The sequence below is a fragment of the Mesoplodon densirostris genome, chromosome 2 (genome assembly GCF_025265405.1).
Source record: "Mesoplodon densirostris isolate mMesDen1 chromosome 2, mMesDen1 primary haplotype, whole genome shotgun sequence".
Lineage (NCBI taxonomy): Eukaryota > Metazoa > Chordata > Mammalia > Artiodactyla > Ziphiidae > Mesoplodon > Mesoplodon densirostris.
This window is the reverse complement of record NC_082662.1, coordinates 62,001,126-62,024,701: the sequence shown is the minus strand read 5'-3', so window position 1 is coordinate 62,024,701 and position 23,576 is coordinate 62,001,126. Positions and strand designations below refer to the sequence as shown.

At 35.2% G+C, this 23,576-nt stretch overlaps 1 protein-coding gene across 2 annotated transcripts in view; it reads right to left on the bottom strand.

The window, feature by feature from the left end:
* The window catches only part of LRRC7 (leucine rich repeat containing 7), a 497,427-nt gene that overhangs the window by 271,055 nt on the left and 202,796 nt on the right, over positions 1-23,576 (bottom strand). For both annotated transcript variants that reach the window (XM_060089953.1, XM_060089952.1), the window contains exon 4: positions 20,435-20,552. In XM_060089953.1, coding sequence (XP_059945936.1) covers positions 20,435-20,552 — 118 coding nt within the window. The remainder of the gene's footprint in view (positions 1-20,434; positions 20,553-23,576) is intronic.

Below are 23,576 nucleotides of genomic sequence, written 5' to 3'. Positions count from 1 at the left end.
TAGATAGCATGTTGTAAAACACTTAGTATCATGTCAGCCACTTAATAAGTATCTAATAAACGAGATAAAATTCATGTATTAATAAGAGGAAAGTTAACTTACACTTCTTTATGCCACTGTGTAAAATAATTTAATTCTCTTAATAATCCTATGAGGAAGATATATTAGGCAATATTATTTTCATTTTATGGATGAAGAATCATGCATTCACAAAGATTAGGTGACTTATTTAAATACCTAATGGATGTTTATAGATGGGAACGAATATAGGTGGGATTTATTTAATTTTTTTAACACCATGTCTATTGTTCCTCTTTATTACATTACTTTATTACATTACTTATTAAAATTGTTTACTGTTCCTCTTTATTACGTTACTATATTAAAAATGTAGAGCCCACTTTTTTTTTAAGCGTCTTGCTTCTTTTCCTTTTTTTTTTTTTTTAATTTATTTTTGGCCTTGCCAACCGGCTCACAGGATCTTAGTTCCCGGACCAGGGATCAAACCCGCACCCTCAGCAGTGAAAGCGCGGAGCCTAACCACTGGACCACCAAGGAATTCCCCACAGAGCTCACATTTTTATTAACCGATTTTTGAGATTGGTCTGTCTGGTCCTCTGAAACACAGTGTGTTTGATTTTTAAAAAGGTTATAAATACATATATTTATACACATATATATTGATATAATATATATAAATATACACACACTATTCAATTCTAAAAAAGTTCATACACACTTTTTTTTTTTTTTTTTTTTGCGGTACACGAGCCTCTCACTGTTGTGGCCTCTCCCATTGCAAAGCACAAGCTCTGGACGTGCAGGCTAAGTGGCCATGGCTCACGGGCCCTGCCACTCCGTGACATGTGGGATCTTTCCACACTGGGGCACAAACCCGCATCCCCTGCATCGGCAGGCGGACTCTCAACCACTGTGCCACCAGGGAAGCCCCCCACACACAATTTTTAAGATTAACTTTGTTTTGATTTTCAAATTATGCATCCAGAAATAAGACTTCACTTTAACAATTTATCTTATTCCAGCCATTTTTATTTGTGATTATTGTAAAAAACAGATTCAAGTATTTGTAGACCATGCAACTCAAGTTTTAATCCCTATTTTTCAGTTGAGACATCACATAAATTTTCTAACACAGGCCTATAAGGAACTCTCTTCTAAAGGCATTATGAGTTCAATTCTTTTGGGAATCCAGGAGATTCAAGCTCATTGTATTTAGCTTAGATTCAAACCTAGGCTGCACAACAAATAAAGAGTGTACTCTGAAATAATTACACTGGAAGCACTGTGTTTTACAAGCAAAATGATATATTTAGTTTAAAAAATGGACAATTGCCTCATTCACAAATATCAGATGACATCAATAGATATTTACCCTTCAAATTAGGACACTGTGATAATATTTTCCCGATATGTTCACTTTAGTAACTATGCCATAAAATCTATTTTAAATATGTTCACAGAAATTCCATCAAATGAGAAATAGCATTTCTGCATTTTGAACTTAAAACACCTTGGAAACAAAGCTTTTAATGCAATGGAGTTATGCAAAATTGTGTTAATAAGCTATTAATATCTTGAGGAAGGAAAGATGTAAAAGTCTACTTTATCTGATTGGTTTCTTTGTCCTTCCCCTTTTAAAAAAATTAGGTTGAGAAAGCTCCTGCTTGCTCAACTTTTAATTATTCAAGAACTAATCCACTTTGTGGAGCTTTTATTTTTCTCTTTCCTGCTGTTTTCATTTGACCATTGCAGTGCTCAGCCATTCTTCCACCAGAGAAGGGAAAGGGGAGAATTCTGAAATCATCAAATGTGGCTCTTTCCTTCTTAGCATGGGAGAAGTTGAAAGTCATGGCTACATTTAGGTTTTAGTAATTCAGTTAATTATTTTTATTTAGACTATCCTTTCTATTACTAATGGAGGCAACCAAGTCTTGACAGGAGAATCTTAAATCTGTAATTAATATAGTTTTCAACTTTATTTAATTATAAAAAGATTATTGATGTCAAAATTAAAATCAAAACAAAAATGTCACTAAAAGTGTGTTAGACTTAAAGTTGGTTTTAAGTTGGTATTAAAGTATGAAAGCAAATATTTTTCCCAATGCAGTAGATAAATATGGAATCTAAATGTGGCAAAAATTTGTGATAATCAAATATAGAACCTAACATTAGCAATAGCAACACTGATTCCTATGTCATAAATGGAAGATCCTTTAAAGGCAAACCTGAGTGTAAGACATTTCTATAACATAAAGCTACCTTTAATATCATCACTTTTTGAATATATTTAAATAGTGTGTTATAATATTTACCTGTCCCCAAAGTGAAAGAGCGGCATGGACATATATACACTACCAAACGTAAGGTAGATAGCTAGTGGGAAGCAGCCGCATAGCACAGGGAGATCAGCTCGGTTCTTTGTGACCGCCTGGAGGGGTGGGATAGGGAGGGTGGGAGGGAGACGCAAAGGGGAGGGGATATGGGAACATATGTATATGTATAAGTGATTAAATTTGTAAAAAAAAAAAAAAAAAATAATAATAATAATAATATTTACCTGTCCCTGTCCACCCTTTCATCTGAATCATCAGTCTAAATATTATCCATATAAACACATTTAAATTCTATCATCTGCATGAAAGTTTGTTCAACTATTTTAGTCCATATGACCTTCTCTTCTTAAGACTAGCATCTTAGATTGTATTATTTCTGAAATTAAGACTGAAAATTAATGAGACATAATATATGGTCATAAATTGAAGAATTATTGCTTTATCATCTTGTCTTACATGGCTCCCTGATATTTTAATTATAAGGTCCCTAAAAGGGAAAGTCAACATTCAACAAATATTGAGTGTTTACTCTGTGTTAGGAATTGTATTAAACTTTGGTGATACAGTGTAAGAAAAATGGATACATTCTCTTCATTTGTGGAGCTTATATTCTGGCAAAGGAATACATACAATAAACCATAGAGAATTAGCATACACATGAAATACATTAAATAGTATTTAATTTTTGAGATATGCTATGGAAAATATAATTAGAGCTGAATAAAGATAGATCAGAAATGCCTGAAGATTTCAAACTTAACTAGGGTGATTAGGGTAAGCCTTATTAATTGGAAAGATGGCAGTTGAGAAAAGACTTGAAGAAGGTGAGAGAGATAGGAATACAGATATCTGAAAACTGAAGGTGGACAGTAGGAGAATTTTAGACAGAGTGAATAGACATGAAGATTAATTATTCCTGGTGTATTCTAGGAATAGCAAGGAGGTCAGTGTGACTGGAACACAGTGAGGAAGAGAAGAGTAGCAAATAATTAGGTTAGAGAAGTAATAAAGGGTGTATGATGGGGAGACGGGGGTGTTGACTCATGTAGGGGTTCTTGGGCCATTACAAGAATGGTTTTTACTCTGAATGAAATAGACAGACATTGAAGGATGTGTGATACAGTCTGATTTTTAATTCGAGAGGATCACTCTGGCTCCTGAGTAGAGTGGTCTTTCTGAAAGGGAGGTCAATTAGGTGTTATTGTAATAAACCATAAGGAGAATTGATGGTGGCTTGCATCAGGGTGGGAGCAATGGAGGGAGAAGGAAGTGAGTGGAATCTGGATGAATTGTGAATGTAAGACCAATAAGATAGCATGATGGATTGGATGAAGAGTATGAAAGAAAAAAAGGAAATCAAGAACAACTCCAGGTTCTTTGTCCTAAGCAACTTGAATAAAGGAGTTATCTTGAACTTAGATGGGAAAAACAATATGTGAAATAGGTTTTGGAAAGAAGATAAATAGTTCACTTTTGGACATGTGTAATTTGAGATGTCTGTAAGACTTCTAAGAGAAGTTGTCAGGTGGGTGTAGGAGAGAGGTCTAGACTGTAAATTTCAAGATGTAGGATTCATTATCATTTAGATCAGGGATCCCCAAACCCGGGCCATAGACCAGTATCAGTCTGTGGCCTGTTAGAAACCCAGCCGCACAGCAGGATGTGAGCAGTGGGTGAGCGAGCGAAGCTTCATCTGTATTTACAGCCGCTCCCCATCACTCGCATTACCACCTGAGCTCTGCCTCCTGTCAGATCAGCCATGGCATTAGATTCTCATAGGAACCTACTGTGAACTGCGTATGCGAGGGATCTAGGTTGTACGTTCCTTATGAGAATCTAAGGCCTGATGATCTGAGGTGGAGCTGAGGCAGTGATGCTAGCACTGGGGAGTGGCTGCAAATACCGATCATCATTAGTAGAGAGGTTTGACTGCACAGAGACCGTAATAAATCAATTGCTTAGAGACATATCAAAACCCTGTCAGTGAGTGGCAAGTGACAAGCTGCATCTGATGGCAGGCTTTATAGTGGCAAGTGAGTTGATGTACCTCAATTGTACAGCTGCATCTGGTGACAGGCTTTAAGTCAGAATCCAACACTTATTTTAGTCCATATGTGGCTCACCCATTATTTTATTTATCACTTCCATCCACTCCTTTCCACACTGCACACTTGTCTCAGTCACAGTTTTGGTAAGCCCACAAGTTAACCCTAGCCAAAATGAGTAAAAAACAAACATCACTGGAGAGCTTCTTTGAAAAGGGGGAAAGACCCAATGATGAGATAGCAGAAGACTCTATGACTGCCAAGAAAAAGGAAGATGTATTTAAAAGAAAATACCAAGAGTCCTACTTAAATTACGGGTTCATTGCAGCAGCTGATTCACATTCTCCAAGCCCGCATTCTATAGTATGTGGTAACTGGCTCTCCAATGAAGCCATGAAACCTTCAAAACTGCTTCGCCACATGCAGACCAAGCACCCTGCATTAAAAGACAAACCTTTGGAGTTTTTCAAAAGAAGAAAAACATGAACACGAAGAACGGAAGCAATTACTGAAGGCCACTACTTCATCAAATGTGTCTTCACTGAGAGCATCATCCTTAGTGGTTAACCACATTGCTAAAGCTAAGAAGCCCTTTACTCTTGGTGAAGAGTTGATCCTGCCTGCTGCTAAGGACATTTGTCATGAACTTTTAGGAGAGGCTGCAGTTCAAATGGTTGCATATGTTTCTCTATCATCTAGCACCAAAACTAGACGAATTGATGAAATAGCAGAGGATATTGAGGCACAATTGTTAGAGAGGATTAATGAGTCACCGTGGTATGCCATACAGGTTGACAAGTCTACTGATGTTGACGACAAGGCAACAATGCTTGTTTTTGTGCCATATATTTTCCAGAAGGATGCGCATGAGGATACGTTATGTACACTTTTGTTGCCAACCAATGCCACAGCTGCAAAACTATTCAAGTCTTTGAATGATTACATGTTAGGAAAACTGAATTGGTCATTCTGTGTTGGTATATGCACGGACAGAGAGGCTGCCATGACTGGACCGCTTTCTGGTTTCACTACTCGGGTCAAAGAAGTCGCTTCTGAATGTGAGTCCACACACTGTGTCATCCATAGAGAAATGCTGGCTATCCGACAAATGTCACCTGAACTTAAAGTCGTTTTGCAGGATGTGATTAAAATTATCAACCACATTAAAGTACATGCCTTAGCTCACAGCTGTTCATGCAGCTCTGTGAGGAGATGGATGTAGAGCACACATGTCTTCTCTTATACATATACACAGAAGTGAGATGGCTTTCTAAAGACAGATTACTGGTCAGAGTTTTTGAGTTACGAGAGCTGCTCCAGAGATTTCTTTTAGAAAAACAGTCACCACTGGCAGTACATTTCAGTGACACAGAATGTGTCGCAAATCTTGCTTACTTGTGTGACATATTCAACCTGCTCAACGAACTCAATCTGTCACTTCAGGGGAGAACGACAAGTGTGTTTAAGTCGGCAGATAGTGTGGCTGCATTCAAAGACAAACTGGACTTATGGGGGTGACGAGTGAACATTGGGATTTTTGACATGTTTCAAACATTAGCAGAGATTGTGAAAGAGACGGAGCCAGGGCCTTCTTTCTCCCAGCTGGTGCATGATCACTTATCTCAGCTTTCAAAAGAGTTTGAGCATTACTTTCCAACCACAAAAGACCTCCGAACAGGGAAGGAATGGATCCATGACCCATTTGTGCATAAGCCAGGTGAATTGACTTTCTCTATTTTAGAAGATGATCAACTGCTTGAGATCGTAAATGATGGGGGCCTTAAAAGTATGTTTGAGACAACTTCAAATCTCCATACCTTCTGTATTAAAGTCAAGGCAGAATAACCTGAGATTGCCATAAAAGTACTGAAAAGCCTGCTTCAATATCCAACATCCTATCTTTGTGAAGCAGGGTTTTCTGCAGTGACAGCAACCAAAATGAGATTACGGAGTAGACTGGACATAGCAACAAACTTCGGGTGTCACTGTCTCCCATCACCCCCAGATGGGACCATCTAGTTGCAGGAAAACAAGCTCAGGGCTCCCACTGATTCTACATTCTGGTGAGTTGTATAATTATTTCATTATATATTACAATGTAATAATAATAGAAATAAAGTGCACAATAAATGTAATGTGCTTGAATCATCCTGAAACCATCCCCCCACCCCACCCCGGTTTGTGGAAAAATTGTCTTCCACGAAACCGGTCCCTGGTGCCAAAAAGGTTTGGAACTGCTGATTTAGACAGTATTTAAACCATGAGACAAAATGTGAGCACCAGTGATGTAAATGTAGATAATGAAGAAAAAAGGACAAGGGGCTGAACCATGAAATACTCCAAAATGAGGTTGGGGAGAAGAGGAAGAATCAACATAGGAGCCTGAACAAGATCAATCAGTGAGATGGGAGGAAAAATAAGAGTATTGAATCCTAGAAATCAAATGAAGAAAATGTGCAAAGTAGGAAGAAGCGTTCAACTGTTTCAAATGATGTTGCTAGGTCGAGTAACATGATGACCAAATATTGCCTTTGGATTTAGTAATGAGGAGATCTGTATGACCTCATCTGGAATTGTTTTGGAGTGGAGGGCTTAAAGACTGGGGAAGGTTTAAGAGAGGATGAGAGGAAAGAATTGTAGATAGAGGATATAGACAACTCCATCTAGAGCTTTTGCTGCAAGGGAGTGAGGGACTATTAAGGGAAGAAAATCCAAGAAATTTTCTATAGAACAGAAGAATAATAGCATGTGTGTATACTGATTAGAATAAACAAGTAGAGAGGAAAATCTTGATGATGTGGTAGAGACTGAGGATAATTTCTACAGTGATATCCATGGGTCAGCAAGAAGGTATGGTTAACCAGTGGAGAGACTGGCTTTAGAGAGAAACAGGAGTAGTTTACCTATACTAATTTGGCAGAAATGAGAGAATATGGGTGCAGACACTGGTAGATGAATTGATAGGATGGTGACAGTCTGGAAATTATCTTTCAAGAGTTTTGATTTTCTCAGTGGAGTAGGATAAATAACCATGAACATGGGACAGGAGATGTGGGAGTTTGAAGACAGAAGAGAACATGTGAAATAGTCACCAGAAAAGAATGAGAGTCAATAGACGAAGGAAGTACAACATGATTGTTGGGAAGCATTAAGGCTCCACTTCAGAACTGCAATCATGAACTTAAAGTCATATCAATCAGTGTGACTGTTTTCTTCCGGATCTTTTCAGCCATAGGTAGAGAGCTGGATTCAGTCAGGGTTGTAATTTTACTGAGCATACGTAGATATAAAAAAGAGAAGCAAAGGTATCAAGGGGGTCATTTGATGACTGACCATAAAATTCAAGCCATGCAAAAAGGGCTGAGCAAACATCTGCCCTTGAGAGAGGTTGAGAGAATTCATGAAAAGGTGGTGGTACTAATAGATTGGTGGTTCTGATGGGGTCAAAGGAGGGTTGGAGTGGTATAAGAGGGAGTGTTCTGGAAAGATAGGAGGATGGAGTCAGTTGATATTCAATTTCTTGATATTTCTGACAGTACCTAGACCAGACCTAGGAAAACAACAGAAACTGAGCAAGTGTCTATTAAATTGGATCTAATTATATTTTTGCATCAATATCCTGAAGCAATGAACTAAAACGCTACAAACATGGAAAAAAACACACGATCTTAAGTACAGATGCTTTAGATTGAAATTACCTTTTCTAAGATGAAACAGGTAACTCTCTTTTCATACAAAAATAATATAAAGGACTTCCTACAAATACCAAATCTTAAATTATTTAGTGTTCTCTCAAATGCATTAAAGTTTATGTTTATTGCTTTAAAATTTTTATATAAACCTGTATACATGATAATAGTTATAGATAGTGCATTTTGAAATGCTTCTCTGAATTCTCTGAATTTCAGAGGTATCATCAGCCCAAATGGTCTACCCCATAATGTAAGTGCCGTAGGCTGAAAAAGGATTAAAACCTTGATTTTATAGTTTGTATAAAAAAGAAGGGATATATATTGATAACACTTTAATATTTTCATCTGATATTTTAAATGTGATACCAATTTTTATATATATTTTTTCAATTTTGAGAAAGCAGGCAGGTTTTTCAATATCTAGTAAATTGGATTAGATTTAGGAGCAGAAAGAATGGAATTTATTGAGGAAACATTAACATTATAAGCACTTTGCTTTAGTTCATCTTCACAACAATTTTATAAGATGATTTATTATTGCTATTTAAACTAATGAAGAAACCGAGGCCAGAGGTTTTGAAACCAGGACAAGCTTATTCCAAACACTGTCACGTTATATGTTTATTAAGCTGCCTCCATTAAATCCAGGATTTAAACTATTTGGGGGTATAAATTTTAGCTACTCAAAATTGACAATGCAACATTCATAATAGAGCACAATATATTGGATTTGTTCCATACATACTCTCCAGGTCAAATACAAACAGCCCCAACTTTCTAGAACTCTGAGTTTAATGCATACTCAAGATTGACCATGTGGCATTCTTATAGGGGCACTGTAAACTGTATTTGTTCTATAATTACCTTTGGTCAAATTTCAGGTAGTACTATCAACTTTCTGGAACTTTGAGTGCATTGCTCAGGTCATAATGTTCTTTATTTCTGAATTTAATATACTCACAAGTACTATAAGCTTAGTTCCAAGTCTATGTCCTCTTTATATATAGTTCAACCAATAGCTATTAGAAGGAACAAATAAGAAGAGGGGCTACTCAAGATAGGCAGAATGTCGATATGAAAACTTGATAACTCATGGTCTGATAATAAAGGAGGTGATGGGAAAAACTACAAAGTTAACACCAGAACTCTTAAAGTCTACCATTCTTATTTTGCGTAGAGGCAAACATCTACACATACTAAAAAATTTAATAACACAAACCATAATGAACTCAAGTCAACCTGGAAAGGTTCAATTGCATTCATTATACTCATTGAAAGAAAATAATGTGATATGAAACATTTCTGGGATAATTTCCATTCAGAATGATTCAAATAAAATTTAAAATTTGAGGTGTAAAAAGATAAACTGTAATTTTTTTTTGAAAATTATTTTGTGTATAAACCCACATTCCCCAAGGGTATTTGGCAAGTGAGGCAATACTCTATTAAGTAGGAAGTACTGATTAGAGTTAGATTTCAGAGACACAATCTATTATATGGGAGAAAGCAAAAGCATCCAGCAGTTAGGTTAGTAAATTTGGGAGAAAATATACAGGCTAGTCATATATTAAAGACAGAGAGAGAGAGAGAAAAGAACAAACAGACTGGAATGATTTGCTTTACCTCCAACCCTTCAAATGAAGGGAGCCAAGAACTCAGTAGGGACCCAAGCAAGAAGAGTTAAAGGTCTCCTGTAAGACTCTGCCTATCTTAGTGGTATTATAAAGAGAAAAGCCAAATGCAGGTAAAGTAATCAATACTTTGAGGCAATCATGCAACTGATTCTGACTTTAGGACATGTCTGCCTAGAGAAAATTTTGAGAAATCTTTATGACCTTGACCAACAAGTTCTTTCATAGAGGAATGAATAAGACTTAGTCAAAAGGAGTTAAAATGACACCTGCCCTCCTCATCTTCTCTCTGCTTCAACAACAAATATATTGAGTCACTACTATATTAAATGGACCTATTTAATCTTACCTCATTTTTGGCTAATAATTTTTTTTCATTCATTATCAATCAACTGCTTTATTGAGCAGTTACTATGCCTGCACTTTGATAGTGGCTATTGTGAGTCTAGAAACAGTGCAAGGTGCAGCAGTTCTTTTCAAGAGTTTATCCTGAAGCTGCAAGGGAGTATGGCCTAGTAGAGAGAGGACTCACAATGCTTCATTGCCAGTTCAATTCTGTTATTTTACAAGTTCTAGGAATTACTGGGGCACACGAAGACAGTTTAATCAATCAGCTCAGGAAAGACTGTTGACTCTAGGTGACAGAGCCCAACACAGATGTCAGAAGGATGAGGGGGTGGGAACAGTTCCTTTCTCCCTTATATTTAAATATATTACCAGATTGGAAGCTCTATCCCCCATGGAGTAAGTGCTGGCAACACAAATAAAAATTATATGTTGGTTTTATTTCCTCATGAAGACATTAGAAAGAGTTAAAAATCCTGGTATCTAGCTAAGAAGGTGGCAGGAGAACAGACCTGGTTTTTGTTGCCATCATATTCCTCTATGGAAATAGAGGAGTCAATCCTCTATTTTAACACTATAATCTTGGGCAGAAGTAGACTCTGTAGAAAGGAAAGTAGTCTTACAGTAAGGGAAGTGCTAGTGATTTTCAGATAAATAGCACATTAAGAGTGTTGAAAGTGAGGTATTTAATAGGGCAAAATAATAGGCTTCACTCTAAACAAATGGCCTAATGATTTGCCAAACATCAAAGAACATATTTATTGCTAATTGAAAACAACTGCAGGGTAATATTTTCTCCCCAACCCACATAAGGCATCCCAAAATAGACTTCCTTAAGAATTTATATATATACTACTAGAGTCTCTATTCTTTTCTGAATATGCTCAAAATTTTAAAGATTTTCATCATTTAACTGGTTACTCATATCTTCTTTCTCTGGTGTGTTTGAGAGAAACTCCTCCTCTTCACTGAAAGCTGAAGATATTATTTGTCTTCAGTGTTTTGTATGCATTTGGAGAAGGGGTGGAATAATTGGCAAGTCAGTAAAACACATAATAATACCTTCAACTCTGATTGCCTTTCATTATAACTAACAACAGTGAATTGGCCCACTATGATGCTGTTCAAATTCATTCTTGTATAGAAATAAGTTTTAGAGGATGAGAGAAAAATAACTTAATTGCTGCAGAATTAGGAAGCATTTTCACATTAATTCATTTTCATTAAAGTCCTTAAATTAGAGTGTCATAGTCTTTCTGAAGCTATGACAAATCAACAATCAGACCTAAAACTGAATCACTGCCCAGTTAAACCTTATCATTCATTATCTTGCTTTATCATATAAAACAATTTACTCCATTATGACCATGTATCAGCTCTGCAAACAGGAATAGACTATTTATTCAGATACCACACTATCATAAAATGCAGTTTTCTCTGATGGACATAAGATTATAGTTTTACTGTTGGATTAAGATCTGAGCAAGAAAGGATAAAAAATCCATTGGCATGGAAAGCCAATGATTTACCCATGGATTGCTGTATGTAATTTTTGGGAATTTTCCTGAGAAAGGAAGGGTGATTTACATGAAGCATGAATTTTTATTTATATCTCTCTCTCTCACTCTCTCTCTCAAGAAAGATAAAGGTTAATGTACTTATTTTTAAAAAGAAAGACTAGAATCTTTATTGAACACAAGAGGTTAAAATCTGCTTTCAATGTTCAAGCATATAGGAATCACTAAGATACAGTATTTGTCCTAGAAAAGCCTATAATGTAATGAAGAATAAAGAATATTATTAGATGATCCCTAGCCTGTACTCAATAATCTGAGAATAGGTATTTTTATCACAAGCAACCAAGAATATTTTAAAAAATTGACCATATCCTAGGCCACAATATGAAAGTCAATGAATAAAGAGAAATCATGTAGACTATGTAGTCTGCAACATATTTCAATAAAAATAATTTGATAACTAAAAAAGCTTCAAGTTTATTGGGATACTATAAACAACTGAGGAAACTGTAAGAAAGTAGGAGGGGCATAATAAAAAAGCTGCAGTATAAAGTAGAAAAATAGAAATTAATGATTGGAGAAAAAGCCAGCCAACCAACAAGTATTGAGAAAAATAAGTCAAAAAAGTATTATTTGAAAGATTAGTAAAGTAGAAAAACCTCTGGCCATATGGGAGATAAAAACATACAAGATAGATGGAACAATTAAAAAACGTTAAGAATACAAAGAAAGAAACAGCCATGGATATGGTAGAGATTTATAAAACACGTAAAAGAAGTCTATGGACAATGTTTTACAATACAATTGAACATCTGGTGACAGAATAGATTATTTCCCAGGAAATTATAACTTATAAAAAAGTCATCAAGAAGATATAAAGGGATGTGGATGGACGTAGAGACTGTCATACAGAGTGAAGTAAATCAAAAAGAGAAAAACAAATATCATATATTAACGCATATATGTGGAATCTAGAAAAATGGTACAGATGAACCAGTTTGCAGGGTAGAAACAGAAACACAGATGTAGAGAACAAACATATTGACACCAAGGGGGGAAGTGGGTTGGGGGTGATGGTGGGATGAATTGGGAGATTGGGATTGACATATATACACTAATATGTATATAAGAACCTGCTGTATAAAAATAAATAAATAAAATTCGAAAACAAAAAAGAAGATATAAAGGTATAAGAATGGGAAAGAAAAGAAAATTGTCACATGCAGGTGATATAATTTTATATACAATAATTCAAAAGAAACTACTGGTTATATATTAGAATTTATATTTCAGCACCATGGCTGATTGTAAGATCAAAATATCAAAATTAGCAATGTTTCTATATAGGATCAACTAAAATTTACTTAAAATTTCTAAAAGAAATACACGAATTCCATGGCGGTACAGTGCTTAAGACTCCGCGCTTCCACTGCAGGGAACACGGGTTCGATCTCTGGTCAGGGAACTAAGATCCCGCATACCATGCAGTGTGGCCGGAATAAATAAATAAATAAATACAAATAGAAGGAATACAATTTATAAAACTAGAAACTTAAACTACTCAGAGATAACTCTAATGAAATGTGTGCAGCTCTTTCTTGAAAGAAATCACAACTTTATTGAAAGACACAAAATAAGATATAAATAAAGGTAAGTACCATGTTCACGGATTACAATACTTATGTCAAAAAGATATCAATTCATCCCAAATGAATCTTTAAATTCAAGCCAATTAAAAATATTCTAATAGATTATTTGTGAACTTCATCAAGTTAATCTAAAATTTATATAAAGAACTGAGTACCAAGAACAGGGAGACACATTTTAAAAAGAAAGAAGACCTGTAGTATCAAATATTAAAACTTAATGTTAAGTTATAATGCTCAGAACAACGTGATATTGGTACAAGAATAGGCAAATAAGCTGATGGAGCAAGACAAAGAGTTTGGAAAAATGTCTTTTATATGTAAAATAGGTATATTTATAAATTAGTGAGAAAACAAGAGACTAATAAATGTTGATGGAACAATTAATCATCTATTCAAATGGAAAAAATAAATTTTGATAATATACAGCAAAAAAGATAAATTGCAAATGAATTAAAGGCCTAAATGTGAAAAGAAAACTAATGGTTTTGGAAGAAAATGTAGAAAAACAGCTTTATGATTTTAGCATATAAAAGAATTTCTTAAATAAGCTGTAAAAATACAGCCTAAAAGAGAAGAGTGATAAATTTTAGTATATTAAAATTGGCAACTTCTCTACAACAAATGGCATCCCGAGCAAAGCAAAAAGACAAACCACAAACTGGGAGGTGATATTTGTAACCTATTTAACCAATAAGAGATTAGTGTTCACAGTATGTAAATCTTTCAAATCATCAAGAACCTAACAAACAATCCAAAATAAAAAAGGATCAAAAAGTCAATTTGCAGAGAAAGATACTCTACACTTGTTAATAAAAAGAAATGAAAAAGCGCCAACTTCACTGGTGATTAATGAAATATAAATTAAAATATTGAGCTATCCTTATATATCCATCTGACTGGCCAACATTTAAAATATCGAATAACCCCAGGTATTAGCAAGGATATGGAGCAGCGGAAACTATGGTACTATGCTGGTGCAATTATATTCACATTGATCATTAAGGACAAATTTTAGAAACATAATGTAGAATGAAAACTTGCAGAATAACATACACAATGTGTTAGCACTTCATTGAAATTTTAAACACACTAACTCAGAGGAAGGAAAAAGGGATGGAGATGAGAATTTACAAGTTTCATTAAAAAAAAGCTACAGTGTTATATCTATAATAAATGCCATCACTTTAATCTACATGGTGGGCACATTACTGTCTCATATAATTTTCTTCATGGTTAAAATGTTTACCATTAAAAAATTAAAGCTACATAATCTTTTTTTTTGCCTGTGCTGGGTCTTCGTTGCTGTGTGTTGGCTTTCTCTAATTTCAGCAAGTGGGGGCTACTCTTCCTTGCTGTGTGTGGGCTTCTCATTGCAGTGGCTTCTCTTGTGGAGCACGGGTCTAGGTGCGTGGGCTTCAGTAGTTGCAGCAGGGGGGCTCAGTAATTGTGGCTCATGGGCTCTAGAGCACAGGCTTAGTAGTTGTGGCTCACGGACTTAGTTGCTCCGTGGAATGTGGGATCTTCCTGGACCAGGGATTGAACCCATGTCCCCTGCACTGGCAGGCGGATTCTTAACCACTGCACCACAAGGGAAGTCCCTATTTAAATATTTTAATATAACTAAGTGTCAAGTGCTTTCAATACTAAATTGAGTTTTGAATGATAAGTAAGTTTGAACCATGGGAAAAGAGGTGTGAAAGGTGATTTAGGCAGAGGAAATTATATAAACAGAGTCACAGAGTTATTGTAACAGCATTAAACATTTGAGGCAGCTCTTCAATATCTAGACCATAAAGTTAAAAAGTATAAATCATCTTTGTGAGATGAGCAGATGGAATGGAAGTGTAGGTGATCAATTGTGGGAACTTTTAATGCTTTGTTAGGGAGCCTATGCTCTATCCTAGATCAACTGAAGTATCTTAAGAAGGAAAGCCACCTAATCATATTTACAATTTAGAAAGCGCTGAAGCTACTTTGTGGAGGATAGGTTTGGGAATGGTGGTGGCGATAATGAGAGGGGGAGACCAATTAGAAGGCTACGTTAACCAGTCTGGAAACAGACAAGACACTAAATTAACATGGTAACAATGGGAATGGTAAGAAAGAAACAGACTAGTCATATATTTAGGAGGTAAAATTGGTAGAATTTGTTGACAGTGCATATGGGAGCCAGAAGAAAGAATGGATTTTTGCATTGAATATCTATGTGGATAGTAGTAACATTAACAGAAAACTGGATATAATGGAGGAAAAGCAGATTAGGGTGGATGATGAGCTTCGTTTTAAATACGTTATGTTTGGAGGTGTTTATGGAACATATTATAGCTATGTCCAGCCTGCAGTTGGCTATACCAGTCTAAAACTCAAGGGAAGGGTCAAAGCTTGACGTGAAGTAGTCATTCTCCCAAGAACAGAATATTAAATATATTTCTATATGGAAGGTTGGAGCTGATTTTAGTGGTTACTCATCACTTACTGCAGCATAATTTCTGTCTTTTCCAGAACTCAGTTACAACATTTAACATATACCAGTATAAGAGGTGGGGACCCTATACTATGCAGGGTCCCTAATGTAATATAATATAAAAATATATTATATATTTTAAAAGAATGCTAAAGTATAATGTTTATTTACCTACCAGACATTTACTGAGCACCTGCCATGTATAGATATTGTGTTAGTAGCTCCAAATAGAGAAATGAATAAGATAGTCTCTGACTTCAAGGGTTTTACAATCTTGTCAAATACATAGGGATATATAGAAATTAAATTACAGTATACCTGAAACTAACACAACATTGTAAATCAACTATACTTCAGTAAAAAGTTTAAAAAAAATTAAGAACAGAATTGCGATATGATCCAGCTATTTCACTTCTGGGTAGTTTTCTAAAGAAAACAAAAACACTAATACAAATAGATATATGCACCCCAATGTTCATTGCAGCATTATTTACAATACCAAAGATATGGAAGCAACTGAAATGTCCATCCACAGATGATTGGATGAAGATATGTCATACATATACAATGGAGTATTACTCAGCCTTAAAAAACTCTGAAACTGCAACAAAATGAATAGGTCTAGAGGGTAGTATGCTAAGTGAAATAGAGAAAGACAAACACTGCATGATCTCATGTTTAGAATCTAGAAAACAAAGCAAAATGAAAACAAACTCATAGATATAGAGAAAAAAATGGGTGATTGCCAGAGGGGAGGGAATGGGGACTGGGAGAAATAGGTGAAGGGGAATAAGAGGTAAAAACCTACAGTTATAAAATAAATGAGCCACGAGGTTGTAATATACAGCATAAGGAATATGATCAATAATTCTCTAATAACTTTGTATGGGGACAGATTGTTCTTAGACATCTTGGTGATCATTTCATGTATGCAAATGTCAAATCACTATGTAGTACACCTGAAACTAACATAATATTGTATCAATTATATTTCAATAATAAAAAATTGTGTCTTTTAAACAGCCAAAACATTTGAAAATATCAATAAAATAAAATTTACCTTTTGAAATATTAAAAAAATAAATTACAAAGTGAGACGGAAGTATAAAGATATACAGAGGAAGAAGCAATTAATTCTCTTTGTGTATAGGATGTCAGGAAAGTTCCCCAGAATACATAACATCAGAGATGTCTTTTTAAAGGTGAAGAGGACTCTGGTTGATGAGGGACAACAGTGGGAGGAAGAAATATTTTGGGCAGAGAAAATAGTATCATTTCTTGTGTCACAGTAACCAGCCTGATGCATTTGAGAATGATAATTTGGCATTACCTGGGGATGAAATGGAAGGGAGATTGGTTAGTTGGCAGTATGATTAGAGAGGTAGTGAAAGCTATTCACAAAAAATTTCTAGATACCTTTCTGTCCACAATAGTTCACTTATCTAAAGGTTTTAATATAAAGTAGTATTTTTGAATTATGGAAGGAGAAATGGTGAATCAGGATAAGTGGAAGAATTAGACATGACAAGTTAAGATCGGAGGCACAGGCACAACCAAGATCAGATTTAACCTCAGCCTCCAATTGAATTAATTTCATAAAGGGTCACTTATCAAATTCCAACACAAGTCAGGCAAATGTTTACCTAGATTGACTAGCAATTGCATGAGTACTTGCCTCCAAATAAACATTCATTTTCTGTCCCTAAATCCCAATACTAATTATATTCTCTCATGTCTTGACTCTTTTCCACTTGGGCTATTCTAACCTTGTCAAACTGTGATGCTGACACTGCATTTACTTTCTGCTATCTGCTCTTTCTTCACTTGACAGATTCCCAAAGGATGTATTATGTTCCTTAAGTAACTGTCTAGGTCTCTGCCACAGAATTCAGTGACAGCTTTTTAGGTATGATTTTGTGAAAGGACTGATGTGTTGAAATCTTTTACTGTTTGTGTCACTTCTAGCAATGGCTGATATGTCATCATGCTCATTAAACCTTTTTACTATACTAACCTTGCAGAATGATTTGCTATTCTTTGTTTTGTCTTTTTCCATAATGTAGCAATCATAAGCATAGCTAAAATCCCCTAAATACTACTTACTAGGACTTCTAATGATGCTCACAGACTTACTTCTAAGTAGGAGTATAACCTGCAGTTTACATACTGACAACACAAATTTCTTGATGCAAGAGGACTGCTAGGAGACGATTATAATGCTCATAAAAATGTCATATTTCTTAGGAGTTTTGTGTTTATATTTGGTGATGAATTTTCTTCTGATTCTCTTTAAGAACAAGATAGATTTTTGTTTTGTTTTGTTTTGTTTTTGCAGTACGTGGGCCTCTCACTGTTGTGGCCTCACCCATTGTGGAGCACAGGCTCTGGGGCCATGGCTCACAGGCCCAGCCACTCTGCGGCATGTGGGATCTTCCTGGACCAGGGCACGAACCCGTGTCCCCTGCATCAGCAGGCGGACTCTCAACCACTGTGCCACCAGGGAAGCCCTAGATTTTTTATTTACATGAACTATCCAGCCAAACCTGCCTGAAGGCCAAGTGATATGTTATATTTGGCCATATGACATTTCTCAGAAATTGTAATTTGAAAATAGAATTTGATGTGTGAATGTATATAAATAGCATTATTTGTTATTAAAGTACAGAACTATCAATTCATAATAATATGTGACCTGTAAATCTATTTTTAAAACAATAAATGTAGGCCTTTATGTCATCTTTCAATGGGCCTAAATCTAGTTGCTGTTCTCTCTCTAAATCGGCAAATGGTCCTTTTAGGTTTGGCTTCCTGAGAACCCCCTAAGTGGTAAATCAAGTTGGTATAGAAAGACGTGTGTGTCCCCCATTTGAAACTTTTATTTACTTATTTATTTTTGGCCGCAACACACAGTATGCGGGATCTCAGTTTCCCTACCAGGGATCGAACCCGTGCCCCCTGCAGTGGAAGCGCAGTCTTAACAATTGGACTGTCAAGGAAGTCCCATGCACTCTATCTGTTTCCTTCAAATGAAATGCTCTCCTTTATTCAGATGCTACTGTGCTTCATGGAATTCCTCAAGCCATATGCCTTACTTGAACTCTGATATTCATTGATTATTTGTAGGTGTTAGTCTTCTTTCCCCAGTGATACTGTAAACTTTTCTATGACTCTCACATACTTGAATTGAAGAAATCACTGCCATTTAAACTGGTACATTTCAACAAATGTTCGATGTTCCAGAAGGACGATTCATTCGTGAATTCATTCAATAAATTTTATTGAACTCTTACAATATGCCACACACTGTTTTAGGCAACAGAGATGTATCAGTGACCAAGACAACAATAAAAAATTAGAACATCACTGAATTTTAGTTTTAGTTAGGGGAATCTAGACAATACATAAACAAGTTAAAAATATAGTATGTCAGTTTCTCATAAAGACTATTAAGAAAATAAAACAGGGAAGGGACATAGGGTATGCTACTAGTGCATAATAAGAATAGTTGTTTTGAAGTGCATAATATTGTATTGTTAACTATGGACACTATGTTGGGTTGGATGGCAGATCTCTAGAATTTATTCATCCAGCACAAATGAAACTTTATACCCATTGAATAACAACTCTTATTTGTCCTGTCTGAGCTTGGTTATCATCTCTTAGGGTAACTTTACTTAACTACACTGACTGGATTATGTCCTACTAGTATGCATATCCTTCCCCTCCAATGTATTTTCACACTCAATTGTTTATTTAATCATCCATAATTATGTGTTTAATGTCTAACACATGTACTAGAATGCAAGTTTCATGAGGGCAGGGATCTGTTTTGTTGATGCCTATTCCTTTCGCACCAAGCATATTGCCTGAAGTTACCAAAGCAATACATACATACACACACAAAGTTTAACTGACTAGCTTAATGATGAAGGGGTCATGTTTTATATCCTCATAGTGTCTAGACATAACTCTTTTTGACTGATCCTTACTTTATTGTAATAAAACAGTTAGTCAAGTTTGCATGGAAGGAAATGAGGATTTAGTGAACGTATTAGGACACAGGAGACTTCCACAAACATTTAGAAGAAAAGATCATCAACATGAATATCAACAAAATCACCAGATATAACAAGTTTAGCCAAAAATATAACAAATACTACTGAGCACTTATTATTCACCAGGCATTGCTCTAAACGTTTGAGATACATCAGTGACTAAAACAGAGTAAAATTCCTCCTGCCACATAATGGAGTTTGCATTTTAGGGCAGGAGAAGATAGACAAGACCATAAAAAAATCAGTAAATCATATATACTGAGAAGATGGTCAGTGCTATGGGAAAAAAATGGAGCAGAGTAAAGGAAACTGGGAATTCAATTCCAAGAAGGGTTAACAGGTAAGCCTCATTGAGCAGGTGATACTTGAGACATGTTGGAAAAAATTTTACCCCGAGAATGAGGAAAATAAGTGGTGCAAAGTCAGTAAAATAGTCTAGAAAAGATTAAATCACATATCTGAGTACAGAGGGAAATAAGGCCTGAGTGAGTCAGGGACATTAGTAAGAGGGGAGAGAAGTTTTCTGTTCGATTTATAATTCAGGATTTAGCTTTTCAACAAAAATTAAGTTAGAGTTGCAACAAAATCAAAGAAAAAGTGTATATCATTTGCTAAGAGAAAACATTAAAACATATTTTCAGTTAAAAGTTCAAGCTATTTAGAGATGAAATGAGAATCTTACCATTTTTACTGATGTCGAGTTCTTTAAGGTTAACTAAACTAGCAATAGTGGTTGGCAGATTTGAAAGGTCATTGTCAGGAATACTTAGTTTTCTTAGAGCTTGACAGTTGAACAATTGCTGTAAAAAGAAAATAATAATTCATTAGATCTCAATTTGGTTAAATCCATTCATATACAAACTTAGTAACAAAATTCAATTCACCATCTTTACAAATGTGATAGTAAAAGGGCCCAACCCGAAAAGGTTCACCTTCTTCCACACTCATCTTCTGGATTCTCTTCAGAGTTTTTTCTCATTCCATTGCCATGTTAGTACCTCCCTGCTCTCTGCTACCCACATTCGCCACCCAAGGTATTCTACTTTTCCCCTTCTGTTTAACATTAGTGTTCAATTTGCCACTGAACCAATTGATTTATTTTTTTCTTTGAAATAACTTCTGGAGTAGCCCCTTCCTTTTTATTCTCACAGCTACCAGGATTACCTCAATTCTCTTTCTCCACAACCACAAATTTCTTCCATTTAATCATGTTGAACAGTTGTTTATCTGACATGCAAGAACTGCAATACAGTTGAATACATGAGCTCACATTTCTTTTGTGTGTCCCCACACTGCTTCATAAATATCTACCAAATGAAACATTTAATCTCTGATACTTGGTGAAAAATAACCACTAGTGATTGGTTCACTTCTACAACCAATCCAAAAGTACTAGATGGGGAAGAGTCAAGTGTTAATGTAATGGTTCTTAAATCCAGCATGGTTTTAATCACTGGTGGGTGGAGGTGCTTGGTTAAAATGTGGGTCCTTGGGCTTTACCCAAAGAAGTACTGATATGGTGGGTCTGGGATGAAGATCAAAATCTTCATTTTTAACAAACACTCTAGTTATCTGGTTATTTTTATGTAGGTGTTTCCAGTATCACATTTCTGGAAACAATATGGTTAGATTTTTTAGCTATGTCCATCTCATCTTGACTAATCAAGATTTGAACAGCTGGATCAGAATTTTTGATTCATTTCTGGAAAAATTATCTTAATGAGATCTTTTCTGTTGGACATTTCTAATTCTGTTTTGCTGAATTTCCACAGATGAAGTCTCTGGTATCCATGACTATGCAATTGGCCCACAGTACATTTAACTGCTGCTTGTTCTTAAATGTAATTCATAATTTATAGGCAAAACAATGTAGTATGTGGTTGTTATTTCTTAACTCATTAGCTTTTAAAAAAATAGATTGTGCTGGTTATTACTTAAGATAGAATATGTAGTTTCTTGCTTTTGGCTCCTTACAAAGATCATTTGCAATACTTCATGTAGTACTAGGATTTCAATATTCTCCATAGAAATGTTGCTACTTCTTTTTATAAAGTCTAAAAATGAGAACTTTGATAGATAGTTTCCGCTAACTACTAATTTTCCCTTTAAAAATAGAAAAAAAATATGTCTACACTCATGGCCAAAGTTAATTTAAGTTTTTGTCCAGTCTCTATCATTCTGTTAGGACCATTGCACTACATGCAATGTGGTTAGTTATAGATGCATAGATTTAAAAATATCAATTGCCTCTTGGCTGATACTGGTAAGATGTATTAACTAATTTTTAGTCTGATTGTTATAACCATTTTATGTAAAATTCAGACAAATTATTTTCAAAACTGTTTTTTGCTTTGTAAATTCAAGCCTCATCTCAACTAAATACTCAGTTTATCTCTAGAATTAATAGAGGTCCCTATATTCTTCTTCAATTTTAAATGAAGCCACATCAGGAACAAAAGATTTGGGCACTCCTGAACACCCTATTACATAAGAGCATCCAAGATCCTAAGATCTTGAGAGAGGTTAAGAGCATGGCATTTGGAATCAGATTCATGTAGATTTAATCCCCACTTACCTACTCACTTGCTGTGTGATCTTGGGAAAGTTACCTAATATCTCTGAATTCTATCAATTTCCTCATCTGTAAAGTGGGGACAATAACATTGCCTAACTTGAAGGATTGTTGAGAGGATTAAATGAGTTACTATATGTCATCAGTTCTAAGTCTTGCACTTTTTCATGTATTAACATCTTTGCTGTCTGGGATTCATCTTCCAATCAACATTGTTATATCTGTAAGCAGTGTTTTTTTTTCTTTTTCTTAGTGGTACTACAATAATGGTAATGGTGTTTCTTATAATCAATGGCCTTGGGTTTGATGAAATGAATTACTTGTAAAAGTGTAAAACTGTGTTTGGCACATAGTAAGAGTTTGACAACTGTTAGCAATTACTAATATTTAAATGTTAATACAGAAAGAGAAATATACCTATATAATAATCTATTTCTTATTTTTCTAGATGATGAGGTCTCTGAAGGCAGGAGTCATGTCTGATTCATCTTGGTGTCAACCCGTTTCACCTTTGTATATATCAAAGTGACTAGCACAGTGTCTTTTACATAGTGTATGTTGCATAAATATCTTTGAAAGTATACTTAGATAAGTAAAGAGAAAATGAAGAGAATGTTAAGCTCCAGCTGAGTGGTACTTCACTGGTTTGGAAGTTTCAGATAGATAAACAATCTCAATGGAATCTAAATTTAATAAACAAACAGTGAACTCTTGAATATGAGTCATGATGTCTATAAAGTGGCAAAGAAATTAAGAAGGCATTTTAGTGATTCTTTCAATATTCATATTTTGAATGAAAATGATGTAAAGAATGATTATGAAATAGCTGTAATTCTTCAATATAGTATAAAACAACAACTCTAATAGCTAATTAAAAGAAGACTTAATGACTATGCCAAGGTAAATATCAGATATAATGAAAACACACTGGTAGAATATCTGCCCTAAGTTATGTTGATGATGGTGACAAGGTTGACTCATGAAAGTATTTCTGGAAGAGGTAATAAAAAATGGATCACCTAAGAGCCAGCACAAATTAGCCAGATGAAGGCTAAAGAGGGATAATGTTGTATTTGTAGAAACTAAAGATACTCCAAATTCAAAGACTGTGTAACTCAAACTAGTTTCAAATATTTGCTTGACAGCATGAGGATATTTGGATCATGGAGTGAAATCTCTGCATCCACAACATCTACATGTATTTAAAATATATTTATTGAACACCTATTATATAGTATGGTCTATGTTCAGC